The 16,487-nt window shown below is 39.5% G+C and overlaps 1 protein-coding gene across 4 annotated transcripts in view; it reads left to right on the top strand.

The window, feature by feature from the left end:
• The window catches only part of Ptprc (protein tyrosine phosphatase receptor type C), a 114,209-nt gene extending 102,454 nt beyond the window's left edge, over positions 1-11,755 (top strand). For all 4 annotated transcript variants that reach the window (XM_029539134.1, XM_021198123.2, XM_029539136.1 and 1 more), the window contains 7 exons: positions 1,561-1,651; positions 2,852-2,985; positions 3,967-4,101; positions 6,740-6,862; positions 7,115-7,290; positions 8,964-9,099; positions 10,375-11,755. In XM_029539134.1, the coding sequence (XP_029394994.1) occupies positions 1,561-1,651; positions 2,852-2,985; positions 3,967-4,101; positions 6,740-6,862; positions 7,115-7,290; positions 8,964-9,099; positions 10,375-10,647 (1,068 nt within the window). In that variant the 3' untranslated portion in view covers positions 10,648-11,755. The remainder of the gene's footprint in view (positions 1-1,560; positions 1,652-2,851; positions 2,986-3,966; positions 4,102-6,739; positions 6,863-7,114; positions 7,291-8,963; positions 9,100-10,374) is intronic.
• Positions 11,756-16,487: the final 4,732 nt, after the last annotated feature.

Below are 16,487 nucleotides of genomic sequence, written 5' to 3'. Positions count from 1 at the left end.
CAGTGTTCACCAGTGCCTGCCTCCTTAGCACACAGACTAAGCCAGACTGAAAAGCTAGAATAGAATATAGAATGATCCATATAGGAAAACCTGTAAAAGTAAGAAGTGTCCTTTGCTTCTCAGGGAACTGAAGGACCTGTCTCTACTTTATGAACCCCCTACATGTTAGGTATTATGCCTAGCTCTCCCATTGCTAATCTTTTCCAGGTTTAAAGCAAAGGCTCTGAAGCCCCATTATGCTGTCTGCGGTATTATGTTGTATTATGTAAATTGCTCTCCCAGTTTAAGAACCAAAATCATTGCACTGCTTGCAATGGTCTCACCCATCTCTCTCCTAATAAAGCCCATTCTGCAGGACAATTCTGTGTCAATTTCTTCCGCCAAATGATTCTGCAGGACTTCTTTATGGTTGTGGCATCGGGAGCATGTGGTTATTAAACATTTCCTTGGCAAGTGGTCTATATTTCTGTCATCTTCACTCTCCTGAGGTCTCCACGGCATCTTAAGTTTCACCATCATAGCTTCACACTCGGACCACTGCAGAGTTCCCTGCAGAGCATCTAACCATGCTACACATTGACTGGGCTCTGCAGCATTTTGGAACCTTATTGTAACATTCTGTAACATCCACAGCCTTGCATCTTTCATACCTAGAATGTCAGCATCAAGTGGATAATGCCTGGTCTCTTTGCTGGCTGGAGATGTAGACTGAACTTCTTGGGTCACAGCTCTGCTTGGCTCTGTGTGTCTCCATGGCTGAGATTTAGAAAACACTTCCCTAGAAAGCCATGCTGATGTACAGTGCTATGAAGGCTTTCTTGGTTCACTCTTTCTTTTTTCAAATGATAGTTTTCAAATGAGTTTGAATTGCAATACTTCTGCTCTGTCTCTCAACAGATGTAGTCACATCCTTTGGGTACCCTTTTTTGTTAACCAAGACCTGGTCACTTAGAATAATTTGCCATTCCAGGGTTGATAATAATGAAAGTCTATTTTGTTGTTTGCACTTAATGAAGGAAAAAGCTATGCAAACCTGTTGTCAAGTATTTCTTAACTAAGAAGCAAGCTCTATTAGGTACAAATGTCATTTTTCAGTCCCAACTCAGCAAATCAAAGCTACTAAATGTCTGTGCAGTAAAAAGGAAATCTTCAGAGTCAAATTTAAGAACTGTGGACTCAGTTATCTTTCAGGGACTGAACTAGAAGTTTGACCATGCTCGAATGAGTATGTGGGCAATACAAATTGGACTTGGTGTATTATTTTTTCTTTATCAGGGGAGGGCACGTGGGTAGAAGGGTGGCAGGGTGGACCTAGAAGGAATAGGAAGCAAGTGTGATCAGGGAACATTGTATGAAATTGCCAAATAATAAATTTATTATGTTGAGGAAAATAAAAAAAATAAATTTAAAACAAACAATTAAAAAAGAACCTGTCACCTGTGGGGAGTTACTGAAAATTTACAGGCATTCATGATATACTTTTTAAAGAGACATCTCAGGCTACAATACTTTAGGAAATATTAGATTTTAAAGGAGGCTTTTTTTCTTTATTTTTCTTAGAGACTTCCATCATACAGGAGCTGGAGGACACAGCACGTTGGAAATCAAGAAGAAAATAAGAAGAAAAACAGGAATTCTAATGTTGTTCCATGTACGTACTTGATCTTTCTTTCTTGTATCAGATACAGTTAAGCTGTTTTTGGACTTTGTTAATGTGAGACATGGACTATGAAGCGACCCTTGGCTGACAAGTTTGTGGGTGGCTGGGGTGGGGCACGCCTTTAGTCCCAGCACCTGGGAGACAGGGGCAGGAAGATCTTTCCTCAGTTCTAGACCAGCCTGGTCTACAGATTGAGTTCCAGGACAGCCAGGGCTACACAGAAAAACTCTGTCTTAAAAACCAAAGAAAGAGAGAGGAGGAAGAGAAAAAGAAAGAAATTAATTTGTATGCTATCTAAAATTTAATTTTATCAGATTATTTAGATTCCAAGTATTTTCAATTAACTTTAAAAGATGGACAGTACTTAGTGTGTCACCCCTACCTCAACACAGGCATATCTGAAAATACAAAAAGCAGAAATAAGTTATAAGAAGATGAAACCTGTGAGTTGGAGCAAAGAAAGACAGTCTTCTTCACTAGTTTTATCTTACCTTTATTATATGTCAAGGTAATCATGATATAGCAGAGGTTTTAATGGGACTGAGAGCTGCAAAGGCTTGATACATTGTCACTCACTAAACTTACCATATTGGAAATATGAAAAATTATTTTAAGTTTTAACTTTATTTAATAATTCTGATAGGATCATACCTGGTGCTGCTTTGATTGCATCCAGCTGCATACACCAAAATTAGCATGAGTAAAATATAAGCCAAGCTAATAGACAAGAAAACCACATAAATCAATGCAATGCATGGCTGACCTAGTTAATTTCTGCAAAAGTCCTTGTTAATACTGTTAAAATACAGCACCGATAATAATGTAGTTAAGTACATCATCAGCCAGGTTATTAGTGATTTAAAATATTGAGAAACAAGGAATGCTTTAGAACTAGATAAAATTTGTATTTAAAGGGAATTATTTTGAAGAATGAACTTAGTAGAAAGTTTTAATTTAATGTTAATTGAATAACATTAAAAACAGGAGTCTAAGCTCTGAAGTTAGATCGGTTCATTTAATTTTGAAGTTCTTCATTTCTATGTGTCTGTCAGTAGGAAATCTGATTCATTTGCATTGAGTTTTCAGTTAAGCCTAGGAAAGTGATCATTCCAAGCATATTGTCTAGGTGAGCTTGGTCCTCAACCCTTAGGATTTCTTTGGTAAGACTTGCTTCTGTTTCTTGTTCCATAGATGACTTTAACAGGGTGCCGCTTAAGCATGAACTAGAGATGAGCAAAGAGAGCGAGCCTGAGTCAGATGAGTCCTCAGATGATGACAGTGACTCAGAGGAAACCAGCAAATACATTAATGCATCCTTTGTGATGGTAGGTACCCACACTCCAAAACCAGGCTCTGACCCTTTTGAGATGACGGCTGAGTTGTCAGGTCTCTCTTTTAGGCAATATTATACATAGATAAGGGGCTCAATGATACTCACATATTCATAGGTGCAAAAGTTTCTCCAGATAATAAACATATCAAACTACCTAAAAGGGTTAAAATTTAATCATTTGATTTAGAACAAGGCAGCGCTATTGCTTGTATTTTATGTTAAACATTTTAACATACTAGTTTAAACAACAAAATTACAATAAGTACAACTATTAGAATGTATTAGTTATTTGAGTCAGCACACCTGAATTTACATGATGATACGGTGAAGCTTTTTCATTCAGATAACCAGATTAGTTAGATTTTTGTGACCACCTTAGCACTGATCTTGTTAATCTTGATGGTCGCATAACAGCATTTAAAAAAATCTCTCAGATGAATTTATGTCATAAAATATTTGGGGAAAAAAAACAAAATCCAAACCCCCAAAACTAAAACCAAACCAACCGAACAAACAGAAACCCCAAAAGACTAAGGGATTCAGTAAAGACTTACAAACTCAGTTAGATTTATTTATTCTCCAGATCTTCCTGCAACTCATACTTTAGCATTAGCTTAATTGCATTATGTCAGGAGAAAACCTATAGACACAAGTTAAAATAGATCAATGATAAGAATAATTCTGTATGATTACATTAATTCAATTTCACAATTAAAACAATAAAGAAAAGGGGTTTTAGGAAAATATTTTTGATAGGTAGCATTGTATATTGTAACTGTAATTTCACATCATTAGGTGAGAATGAAATATTTTATGAATAGACTCTGAATTTTTTTCTTGGACTTCAGAATCTTAACTTTGTCTATTAATGGCAATGATACCAAATCAATTATTTTTTTTTCCTAAAAGTTTAAAAGGCTTTTGCTCTTTCTTTGATGGTAGCAGTAACAAATTCCATCTTTGTGATTTTTAGAGTTACTGGAAACCAGAAATGATGATTGCTGCTCAGGGGCCACTAAAAGAAACAATCGGTGATTTTTGGCAGATGATATTCCAAAGAAAAGTCAAAGTTATTGTGATGTTGACAGAGTTAATGAATGGAGACCAGGTTTGTGCTTTGACGAACGCTACTTTAGAAGCCCCCTGACCATGCAGGGCCGTTAGCCATTCTTCCATTCTTTGTTTATTGCTGTGATCTTCATATTTGATTCCTCTGCTACACAATCCACCTTGTTATTGCCCGGGGATCTCTGACAGGTTGGCTTCTTTGTCTTATGTCTGGGTTTTGACATTCTCTCAATTCCTGGGCTTGTGGGGGAGCTGAGGGGGACTACATGGTTGAAGATTCTACCTTTTACTTTTCTCCTATATTCATGTTGTGGAAATACACTTTCCATTCTGGGCAAGTATGTTTACATACAGAGCCTTAGCACCCCACCTCGTAGCCTCAATGCACAAATATCCCATGTACCTAAATGACCCTCCTCTGTGCCTCCTAACTCCATTCTTCTAGGAAGACAAAACACTTTGAAATTTTCAGCTGTATCTTTTTTTTCTTCGTTCCTATGGGATATTATTACCACGAAATTCTATAATTGGTGGTAAACTTAAGACATACATTTACTTCCTAATTAACACCTTAGTACCCCGAGGTATCATTAAAAATTCCCAATGGTAGATCATTTTATAGTATTTTAGTTCTGGCATATGATAATCAAAATCCTCATAAGCATGCATCATGATCCATTACACGCTCCTCCTTACCCCTTTCTCTGCTTTGACATTTCCCCCCTAAGAATCCCCTCTGCTCAGTCCCCCTTTCTCTCACTTCTCTGTCTGTCTTTCATCTGTCTACTTCTCAAGTTCCATCTTCAGCTTCCCACCCTCCCTCCACCTCTTGTCAGCAATTATAGGATGCTAGTTTGTAGAGACCTCTGGTTCCCTTAATCTCCAGTCTGACCCTTCATGTTCATGCTGTCTCAGTGTAGCTTTTCATAAAGTTGGCCATAAAGATGCTGGGTGAAATCTTGAATCAATGCAAATAAACTCTGTTCTCAAGGAGCAGTGGGGGAATAGCAGAGCCCGGGCTGTTGGGAAAGTCATGGCTGATGTCAGCTTATTCTATAGATTTTGAAGAGGTTGAATAATCAGGGTTTTAAAAGAGACAAATTCCAAAGACCTCTTCTAGAGATGATAAAGCTACATTTGGAATACTCTGATCATTTCTAGCCACCATACAGTGAAATTTTTTCACTGTATTTTATTTATTTATGTATGTATTTATTATTTTTAAATTTATTTACATTTCAAGTGTTATCCCTTTACCAGATTTCCCCTCCTCCCAGAAACCCCCTGTTCCATCTCCCTCCCCCTGCTTCCATGAGATTGTTCCTCTACCCATCCATCCACTCCTGCCTTCCCATTCTTGATTTCCCTACTGTGGGGTATCTATCCAGCCTCCATAGGACCAAGGACCTCCCTTCCCACTGATACCTGACAAGGCCATCCTCTGCTACATATGCAGCTGGAGCCATGTGTACTCCTTGGTTGGTGGCTTAGTCTCTGGAGCTCTGGGGGATCTGGTTGTGTGATATTGCTCTTCTTTCCATGGGGTTGCAAACCCCTTCAGCTCCTTTAGTTCTTTCTCTAACTCCTCCATTGGGAACCCCACACTCAGTGCAATGGTTGGCTGTGAGCATCTGACTCTGTAAGGCTCTGGGAGGGCCTCTCAGGAGATGGCTATATCAGGCTCCTTTCAGCAAGTATTTCTTAGCATCCACAATAGTGTCAGTTTGGTGACTGTATCTGGGATGAATCTCCAGGTGGGACAGTCTCTGGATGGACTTTCCCTCAGTCTCTGCTCGGCACTTTGCCTCCATATTTGCTCCTATGGGTACTTTTCCCTTTCTAAGAAGGACAGAAGCACCTACACTCTGGTCTTCCTTATTATTGAGCTTCATGTGGTCTGTGAATTGTATCTTGGGTATTCCGAACTTCTGGGCTAATGTCCACTTATCACTGAGTGCATACTATGTGTGTTCTTTTGTAACTTGGTTACCTCACTCAAGATGACATTTTCTAGGTCCATCCATTTGCCTAACAATTTCATGAATTCATCATTTTTAGTAGCTGAGTACTACTCCATTGTGTAAATGTACCACACTTTCTGTATCTATTCCTCTGTTGAAGGACATCTGGGTCCTTTCCAGCTTCTGGCTATTATAAATAAGGCTGCTATGAACATAGTGGAGCATGTGTCCTTGTTAAATGTTGGAGAATCTTTTGGTTATATGCCCAGGAATGGAATAGCTGGGTTCTCAGGTAATACTATGTCCAATTTTCTAAGGAACCGCCAGACTGATTTCCAGAGTGGTTGTGACAGCTTGCAATCCCACCAACAATGGAGGATTGTTCCTCTTTCTCCATATCCTCTCCAGCCTCTGCTGTCACCTGAGTTTTTTTTTTTTTTTTTAATCTTAGCCATTCTGACTGGTGTGAGGTGGAATCTCAGGGCTGTTTTGATTTGCATTTCCCTGATGACTGAGGATGTCGAACATTTCCCTGGGTGTTTCTCAGCCCTTTGAGTGTCCTCGGTTGAGAATTAATGTTTCAATTATTTTAGAATTCAATATTTTCTATTTAGTACAAAAGTAAGAGGTAGGAAGAGAGAAGGGGTTCTGAATACTTTAAAGAACGAAGACAACAGCTAGGTAAAACATGGCAAGTCGTGTTATTTTTTTATCTAGGAAGTCTGTGCTCAGTACTGGGGAGAGGGAAAGCAGACTTATGGAGACATGGAAGTGGAGGTGAAAGACACAACCAGAGCCTCAGCCTACACTCTCCGAACCTTCGAGCTGAGACATTCCAAGGTAGGTCAACACTTAGGAGGCACTTTTGCTTTCAAAATTATGATATAATTATCATGTCATTAATCCGATAGCAAATTAATATAAACTGCTGTGCGTCCTCAAGACCACTATCTTTATAATGGTTCCGAAAGAAAAATATATGTTATTTGAATGAAAGTATCTGTAAAAACAAAAACAAAAACAACTATCAAAGTTAGGATAGGCTGGACCGAAGTTCATTTGAGCTAATGTTCACTTCACCTCGGATTGCAGAGGAAGGAGCCCAGAACTGTGTACCAGTACCAGTGTACCACATGGAAAGGGGAAGAGCTCCCTGCAGAACCGAAAGACCTGGTGTCGATGATTCAGAACCTCAAACAGAAGCTTCCCAAGAGTTGCCCAGAAGGGATGAAGTATCACAAGCATACATCAGTCCTCGTCCACTGCAGGTTAGGAAGCTGATGGGATGTACTCGAAAGTTGGAAGGCTTCGTCTTCATTTTTATTGAACTCTGGAGAGCATCCTAATGTGTAGATGGTGTGGCCCAGTGAAGATCCCCATGAAGCCATTCACTCTCATGCTACTTATATGCAGCATGACTATAATAGTAACATAAACAATGAAGGCTATAAAGCCAGGTTTTTAGGCTGGTAGCTGCTTGCTATCATTTGATGGCATCTTTGACTCTGCTTTGCCCAGCATTAGAGCTCCAGTGCTAAATGTGGTAAATGGGTGTATGAAAAACAGAAATATGTATGAATGGGTTGGCTGGTGGATTCTATTGTGGATAGACTTCTGGGCATTGGATTTACTCTACTGGATATTACACAACCTCATGGCTGGGTGACTTGCATCCAGTAGATAATATATCAAGCTACTTATTTGTAAACTTTTTATGAAATCGTGTGTGTGCGTGAGTGCGTGTGTGCAGACCATGTTTCACGCGAGGAGGTCAGAGAACAGTTGTCAGAACCCCACCCTTCCTGTCACCTGTGGAATCCAAGAATCAACTCAGGTCACTAGAATTAAGCATACTCACCTTTATCTGGCGAGCCAGGCCGAGTGCCCTTCACTTGAACATGAACTGAAATTTCATTGCTTGTCACCAAAGCCCTCTCACAAATAACATGATTTAATTTCATTAGCCCTTGCTGTAGAGACCCTTGAGGGTCACCCGTAGCAGATATTCACATAACCTCCCTGAGACATATTGAAAAAGAGGCATAATATGAAAAGTTTACAGTAAAGGAATATTAAAATTTAGGACAAAATTTTTTAAAAAGTCCTAATATGAGATGAGCACCGTAAATCTGAAGAAATGCTTGTAAAAGTTGTGAAAGTCCTCACCAATGTCACCAAAGATAAAGAAACAATCCCCCCGTGGGCATACTTTTTCCCCAGGGTTATTTGTACATTTAATTTACATGGAAAAGAAAATTGATGAACGGAACATTAGACTTCAATTTATTGCTTAGGGTGTAACTGCATTTTCCCCCACCAGGTTGTATACAGAGCACTTGCTGATTATGTGAGGTTTAAGAGGAAGCCACATTGTATTTTTCACCCTTACTCTTTTTCCTCCTGTCATTGATAAATTTTATTTGGATGTCCTTGCTTTAGTGAATAACTCTGTCAAGCATCATTTTCACACTAATGTCAATGGAGAACACTGTTAAGGAATGGCGATCAAAGCAGAGCAGGAAGTGATGTAGGGCTAATCCTTGGGTGTAATCTGTATCTGGCCCTGTTCTAATCCTTCTGTCAAATCAAGCGTGCTATGCTAATCCTAACCATCGAGGACTTGAGAATGTTAGTAAAGACGCATTTACAAACACAAAGCAATAAATGAAAGAGAGCATGCTCTTAAAGCTAGATCCATGTCTCATTAAGGCACAGGACCAATAAGTCATAGTTGTGTATTGGGAAAGTCTGTCCTCAAATGCATTCACAGAAACTAATTTGGCCTTTAAAAAAAGGAGAGCAAGATGCATATAGTAGATGTGAAATTTTTTTTTAAAAAGCATATCCCATCTTTCTGTTTTCATGCTAATAGCCCTTTCTCTATAAAACAATGAGTTAATTCATGTTCTACTTTTATAAAAAAATCCCTTTCTTTTGACAGAGATGGAGCCCAGCAGACAGGGTTGTTCTGTGCCTTGTTCAATCTCTTGGAAAGTGCAGAAACAGAAGATGTGGTTGATGTTTTTCAAGTGGTAAAGTCTCTACGCAAAGCACGGCCTGGGGTGGTGAGCAGCTATGTAAGTGTCCCTCAATGTCACTTTCAGGTCCTCTGTGTTTCCATGTGGGCACTCCACCTTCTCCTCTACTCCCATTTCCTTCCCTTCCCCTCTCTTCTCTGTTTTTCTGATTTCCCACTCATTTTACATCCTAATCCTCAATGAAAGATGATCAATATAAATAAGGCCTTATTAGAGTACGTTTTCAACTTGTCATGACAGGTTACATGGTCACATCCTTTAATGTCCATTTATCAACTAGTCTTATTGTATAACAAACCAGTCCGAAATTTAGTGACTTCAATAACATGACTGCATTTCAGTGATATCCTATTGATCTACTCAGCTTCCCAGGCATAGTCAATGAGATCCAGGTTCATATATCTGCTGTCAGCTGATGTGTCTACTTAGGTCTGGCTGGCCTAAAGTAATCTCTGCTGCCAGTAAATTGGCAAGTAGCTGTCATTTACTTCTGACAATAGGGATGAGTGGTCAGTGGTCATGTGTCGCTGCTCATTCAAGCTTATACAAGGGCAGAGCATCAGGAACACAGGTGTGCCACCCCTTGAAGTCCAGGCCTAGAATAGACACAATATGGCTTCCAACCAAACCAATCCTGAGGCCTGCAGTTTACAGTGCAAAGAGTTGTGAGTTCAGCGAAAAGCAGTATGCATTACATTTATGCACCCAGTGTAGCCTCTGTTTGCAGCAATAACATAGTCAAACATCGGTGATTTAGTATTCATTCTCAGTACAATTTCTTATTGAAATATTCAAAGCTTTTAATGAACACACAATTTGAGTTTCCATGGATGGTTTTTAAAAAGTATTTGAATACCTGATACACGCATTGACTGTAAAGAGACTCAAAGACAAATACGTATTAAATAGTCAAATAACTAAAATGACAGAAAGTGTGAGAGGGTGACTGGGGACCCTTCATTTTAATCAATGGAGAAGTTTGCAAACTTCTTGAATGAGGTGATTTCTGCTCACATTCATAAATGATGTGTGCACATGAGGTAGGAGCATAGGCACAAAAAAAAAAATGACATTTTGGCAGAGGTTTGGGTTCAGATGTCACACAATGTGTAGCAGGGAGTAACCTGGTTGGTGTTGCTCCTAAGGTGTCCTGCCCATGATCCTAGGGCATGGTTAAGTCAGTGAGAGAGCTTCTGGTGAGAACATGTCAGAACATGTGTTCTAGAGTTGCAAAAGGAAATGATTAGTTAGTCCCTGTCTCTTCTGGGCATAAGAACTTTCTCCATGTAATTTCATGCTGCTTTCTTTCACCAGGAGCAATACCAGTTCCTCTATGACACCATCGCCAGCATCTATCCTGCCCAGAATGGACAAGTGAAGAAAACAAACAGCCAAGACAAAATTGAATTTCATAATGAAGTGGACGGAGGCAAGCAGGATGCTAACTGCGTCAGCCCAGCTGGTTCTCTGAACAAAGCCCAGGAAGACAGCAAAGGGATGGGAGCTTCGGAGCCTACCAATAGTGCTGAGGAGCCAGAACATGCTGCCAATGGTCCTGCGAGCCCAGCTCCAACCCAGAGTTCATAGGAAAGGATTTACGTGGGACAACGTGGAATCTCAAATTAGTCCTTTCTATTTTTTCTAGACCTAATGAAAGAAAATGGCTGTGCAGTGGTATATGGAATCTGTGTTCACCTTTGCCACTGTATAAAAATATTTAAGTTTGTCAAAACATTTGTACAGTTTTATGCTTATTTTAAAAGTGTATCTATGTCATTCAGAAAGAATGTATACATGGGAGAGGGTGTCTGTGTGTGAGAGAATGTGGTTATGTGTGAGTGACTGTGTGTGTGCATGTCTGTGCATGTGTATGACATCTAAATGTGATTAGAGAATATTTTCAAGCCATTTCAAATGCTTTTGAAAAACAGTGCCTTTTTCACCTCCTGTTAATTTGTTTGAAGGATTCATTTTTTTGAAAATCCCACTGAATTGGATTCAGTTGTAAGAATAACAATGTGTACCATTCTGGAATGACCTCAAGGTGTCCTCCTTGTCCTGTTGATGATCTTGTAGTTTAAGATGCTATTTTTGGATATAGATAAAAGTATGTAAGAGTGCTGTGGGTGTGTACAGTCGTTCTAGGGAAGTGAACTAAATCAACATGTGAGACTTATGTTCCATATACTGTCATTTCATCACTATCTCTTAATGCATATTTAATCAAACATGAAAATCTCAAGGGAGACTATTTTTGTATCCACATGGGAAGTAGAACTTTACAAGTCAGATGCTGTCTACACAACAGATAAAAATTACTAGCTAATGCTCTTGATCATATCGATATATGTTATGAACCCAAATAATTGTCCTTAACCAAATATAATGTATGATAAAACATATAGAATAAAAACAGGGGCATGAAAACTTGTTTGTACTGAATATTTACATAGGTAACCTCATACAGTTAGTTCTGTTATGGAATTCACCATTCATGAGAAATATAAAATTGACTACGGCCATTTCCTACGTTTAAGAGCATCTTTGACATTCGTTACTGTGTATTTATCTTGAAGTTCTCCACTGTTTTGTTTACTCCTACTGAGATATAATATCGATTACCATAATAAACTTTCAACTCTTATCTTCCTTGCTTATGTGGTATGTGTTACATGTTTGTAATTGACAGTGAAACAATTTCTTCTTCAAGCTGAGATTAATTTTCCCATTTTCTTCATTGATGAGAAAATGAAGAATTATCAGTTAGGAGCATCAGAAGGGGATAAAGAGGACTCTGTTTTCTCACTAGCCACTCACAGATTTCTATCTCATGTCATCTGGGAAAGGTTCTGTTGCTCTTTGCTGGAAAACATTGTGGAATTCTGTTGCTGGAGTACCTTCAGGCTGGTTTTTATGTTGATTTGTGATTTGCTTCAGAATGCTGATAATCTTCAAGGATAGCTATTGGAACACAGATTACTTAGTAGCTGTTTACTTAGCAGCACATTTGTAACAGCATCAAAAGCTGTGTTACTTTGAACTCTATAAAATCAGTGTGTGACGTCTGATATACATTTTGCTCAAGGATCTGGGTAAAGTTTTCTACCAAGAATGTTGAGGACTCATGAAAATGTAAAGTTCTTCAACTTATAAAATATTTTTAGGACTTTTAATAAACTATAAAACTATTCAAAATCATATATAAGTAAAGTGTTTCTTCAGAGATTTTTAACTGCATCGCTACATCCACTCCAGTCGTGACCTGCCCGACAGGCCAAAAAGCCTGAACACGGTCCAGAGGCAAAAAGTTTATGGAAACTTAGTCTCCTGGAACCATGGCATCCTGTATAACAAATGCTCCTATGTCCGTGCCTTAATTGGTAAATGGATCTGTGTGCTTTCCCTTAATGTTGCTTTATTATAAGTGCCTCTAAAGATTGATTTTTGACATATAGCTAAGTTAGATTCTTCACCAGTCCTAGACACTCCATGAGTCAACCATGGGCTTTGAATTCAGTAAGAATGTTGCCTATTCAGTGACATTCAGATTTGCCTCTAGTATTGTAAGAGAGATAGTGAAAGAAGTCAGGCATTACTATCTACTACATAGAGTTAGAAAACTCAGGGCAAACTACTCCCATATGCAGGAATTTACTGTTATCTGGGAAGAAGGAAGGTTGTGGTCTATGGAGGAAACAGAGTAGATACTTAGAACTATAGATAGCTGAGTTATACCCATACACAGGAATTTACAATGGCCTAGGGGGTAGGTGGACTATACCATAAACTAGAATAGGATCTATGTCAAGGGCACAAAGCCCTTGCCCCGGATTTCTAAGATTAAGCTGACCTTAGGTGGGGCTGCTTTTGATCCCAGTTGTTAACTTTGAATTTTATCCCAGTTGGTTCCTGCCAGTCCTTTGTAGGCATTCCTCTGTAAAAGTCACTTATAAAACTGGTGCTCCTTTGAGACAATATACATTCAGATCCACACTCCCGTGTGTCGTGTCTGTTTGTCACCCCCTTCTCACTGACTACCTGCCCACCTGTAACCAGAACCTGAGTTTTGCCTGTGGATAGAGGACCCAAGTGAGGTTCGACTGCAGCACTGCATGAAACAACTCCCAACTGTGGATGGTGTGCTAAAATGTGTATTTTCCTCTTGAGGCTATTCTTTTGAATTCACAAAATAAATATTTGGAAAATTGAGCCATAGCAACTTGGAATAATGTAAAATGAAAGCTAGGAGCAATTGTCCTTTGCAAATGGGTTGGTGTGACCAAGGAATGGACAAATACTGTCTCAGAGGCATGTTGTTCTGTGAGAATGAACACGAAGGGAAAGGAAAGACTCGAGTACTAGAGGATTGAATTCCAACTCTGAGTTTTAGCTAAAAAAGAAAAAAGACATGGCTACAAATGGGACATGAAACTGCCTTTTCTGAAGCTAATTGTCACTGTTAGAAATTCTAAGACCTTGCCAGGAAAACAACAACAACACAAAACCCAAAAGGTACTACCGGCAGATCCAGCAATACCTCTCCTGAGCAAATACCCAGAAGATGTTCTAACTGCTAATAAAGACACATGCTCCACTATGTTCATAGCAGGCTTATTTACAATAGCCAGAAGCTGGAAAGAACCCAGAGGTCCCTCAACAGAAGAATGGATACAGAAAGAGTGGTACATTTACACAATGGAGTACTACTCAGCTATTTAAACAATGAATTTATGAAATTCTTGGGCAAATGGATGTATCTGGAGGATATCATCCTGAGTAAGGTATCTCAATCACAAAAGAAGTCACTTGATATGCACTCACTGATAAGTGGATATTAGCCCAGAAACTTAGAATACCCAAGATACTATTTGCAAAACACAAGAAAATCAAGAAGAAGGAAAACCAACATGTGGATACTTCATTCCTCCTTAGAATAGGGAACAAAATACCCATGGAAGGAGTTACAGAGACAAAGTTTGGAGCTAAGATGAAAGGATGGACCATCCAGAGACTACCTCACCCCGGGATCCATCCCATAATCAGCTACCAAACACAGACACTATTGTACATGCCAGCAAGATTTTGCTGAAAGGACCCTGATATAGCTGTCTCGTGTGAGGCTATGCCAGTGCCTGGAAAATACAGAAGTGGATGCTCACAGTCATCTACTGGATGGAACACAAGGCCCCCAATGGAGGAGCTAGAGACAGTACCCAAGGAACTGAAGGAGTCTGCAACCCTATAGGTGGAACAACAATATGAACTAACCAGTACCCCCAGAGCTCGTGTCTCTAGCTACATATGTAGCAGAAGATGGCCTAGTCGGACATCATTGAGAAGAGAGGCCCCTTGGTCTTGCAAACTTTATATGTCCCAGTACAGGGGAATGCCAGGGCCAAGAAGGGGGAGTGGGTGGGTAGGGGAAGAGGGGAGGGGGGAGGGTATAGGAGACTTTTGGGATAGCATTTGAAATGTAAATGAAGAAAATGTCTAATAAAAAAATGCCTATTCCCTTTCTGGGATCCAATACGGGGAGCCCTGTCATATTTTTGCTGGGCAGAAGGTGAACGTCTTCTTTTTACTGTTTATTTATGGCATCAGAATTCATTGGGAATAAATGATTCATTTAGTAACCTTAAAACACAATGCTTCATAATTTTGTATGTAAGTGACACATACATAGCTATAGAGAGGAGATATGTATTTTCATATCTTTTTGAACAAGTTAAACTGTGGATGTTGTCAGCCAAAAATGTCTTTGCAATGTAATTTCAAAAATGTAAGCTACTGGGCTTTGGTAGATGCTGAATGGTTAGAGTGAATGTTCACAGAAATAAAGACCCAAGTTCATATCCCGAACACACAGAAACCTTACTGGGTAGGTGAAAGCAGTAGATATATACCCTGGGGGCTAGAGACCTGTGGGTTCTGGAAAACAGAGGACCAGTAAGTCTAGCCAAAGTAGCAGAGAGACTCTGATTCAAGAAGGTAGAGAATTAACTGAGGAAGATATCCTTGACACCAACCTCTGGCCACCTCTCGTGTCCTTACAGGTGATTGGACTATTGATGCTGTGCAAGTATATACAACACACACACACACACACACACACACACACACACACACACGGCTGTATCCTTTATTCTCCCTTACATAGTTTTCAAATGGACTGATCTGAGATTCTTGCAAAGAGAAGCAGTCAAAACTGGGTTGTTTAATTCCATGTTTTAAGTGGACACACACACACACACACACACACACACACACATACACAGACACACTCAGACATCCCTGGGAAACTTTGTTCCCATGATGCATGTAAACAAATATTACCCCATCATCAAAGTGGTGTCAGGAAATAATATTAATCACAAGTCCTACCATTTCATTATTGTATCATTTGGACATCAAATATTTTTACTGTTTAGATCAGTGGTTTTCAACCTTCTTAATGCCATGAGCCTTTAATACCAACCATAAAATTATTTTGTTGCTACTTCATAACTAATTTTGCTATGTTGTGAATCATAATGTAAATATCTGTTTCCAAAAGTCTTAGGCAACCCCTGTGAAAAGGTCATTTGACTCCCAAGGGGATCAGGACCACAGGTTGAGAACCTCTAGTTTACAACCTATTTTTCTATTTGTTAGCTATTTATCAACCAGAATTTAAAACTAGCACCATAAAACACAAGCCAGGTTTATACAAACTTAAGAACCTAGGTGGCTCTAAACTTCCAAGGCTAGGGAAGGTGAAAAGTTTTTTTTCAGCAATAGCAAAACTGCCTCGTGGGTACGGACACTTGCTACTGAGCCTAAAGACCTGAGTTTAACTCCTAGAATGAAGATAGTCTATCCTCCGTTCACAGTCATCCTTTAGACTGAGTACAGGGTCCCCAATGGAGGAGCTAGAGTAAGTACCCAAGGAGCTGAAGGGGTTTGCAGCTTCATAGGAGGAGCAATACGAACCAACCAGTACCCCCAGAACTCCCAGGGACTAAAACACCAACTAAAGATTACACATGGAGGGACCCATGTCTCCAGCTACATGTGAAGCAGAGGGTGGCCTTGTGGAACATCAATGAGAGGAGAGGCCCTTGGTCTTGTTATGGGCCCCAGGGTAGTGGGCACACACACAGGACAGGGAAGCGGGAGTGGGTGGATTTTTGAGCAGGGGTTGGGGGAAGAGATAGGAAGGTTTTGGAGGGGAAATGAGAAAAGGGGATAAAATTTGAAATGTAAATAAAGAAAATATCTAATAAGAAAAAAAAGATATCCTATCTTCTGACCTCCACATATACCATAACATTTATACACCTTTGCATGTTCCCTCCAAACAAACTAAGTACATAAGTAAGCCAAGTGTGCTTCCCTGGTTCATTTAAGCTCCTCCATTTCCTGTATTAAAATTTAAATGTTTAATATAG

This window comes from Mus pahari, chromosome 5 (genome assembly GCF_900095145.1).
Source record: "Mus pahari chromosome 5, PAHARI_EIJ_v1.1, whole genome shotgun sequence".
NCBI lineage: Eukaryota > Metazoa > Chordata > Mammalia > Rodentia > Muridae > Mus > Mus pahari.
This window is presented reverse-complemented; position numbering and strand designations above follow the sequence as displayed.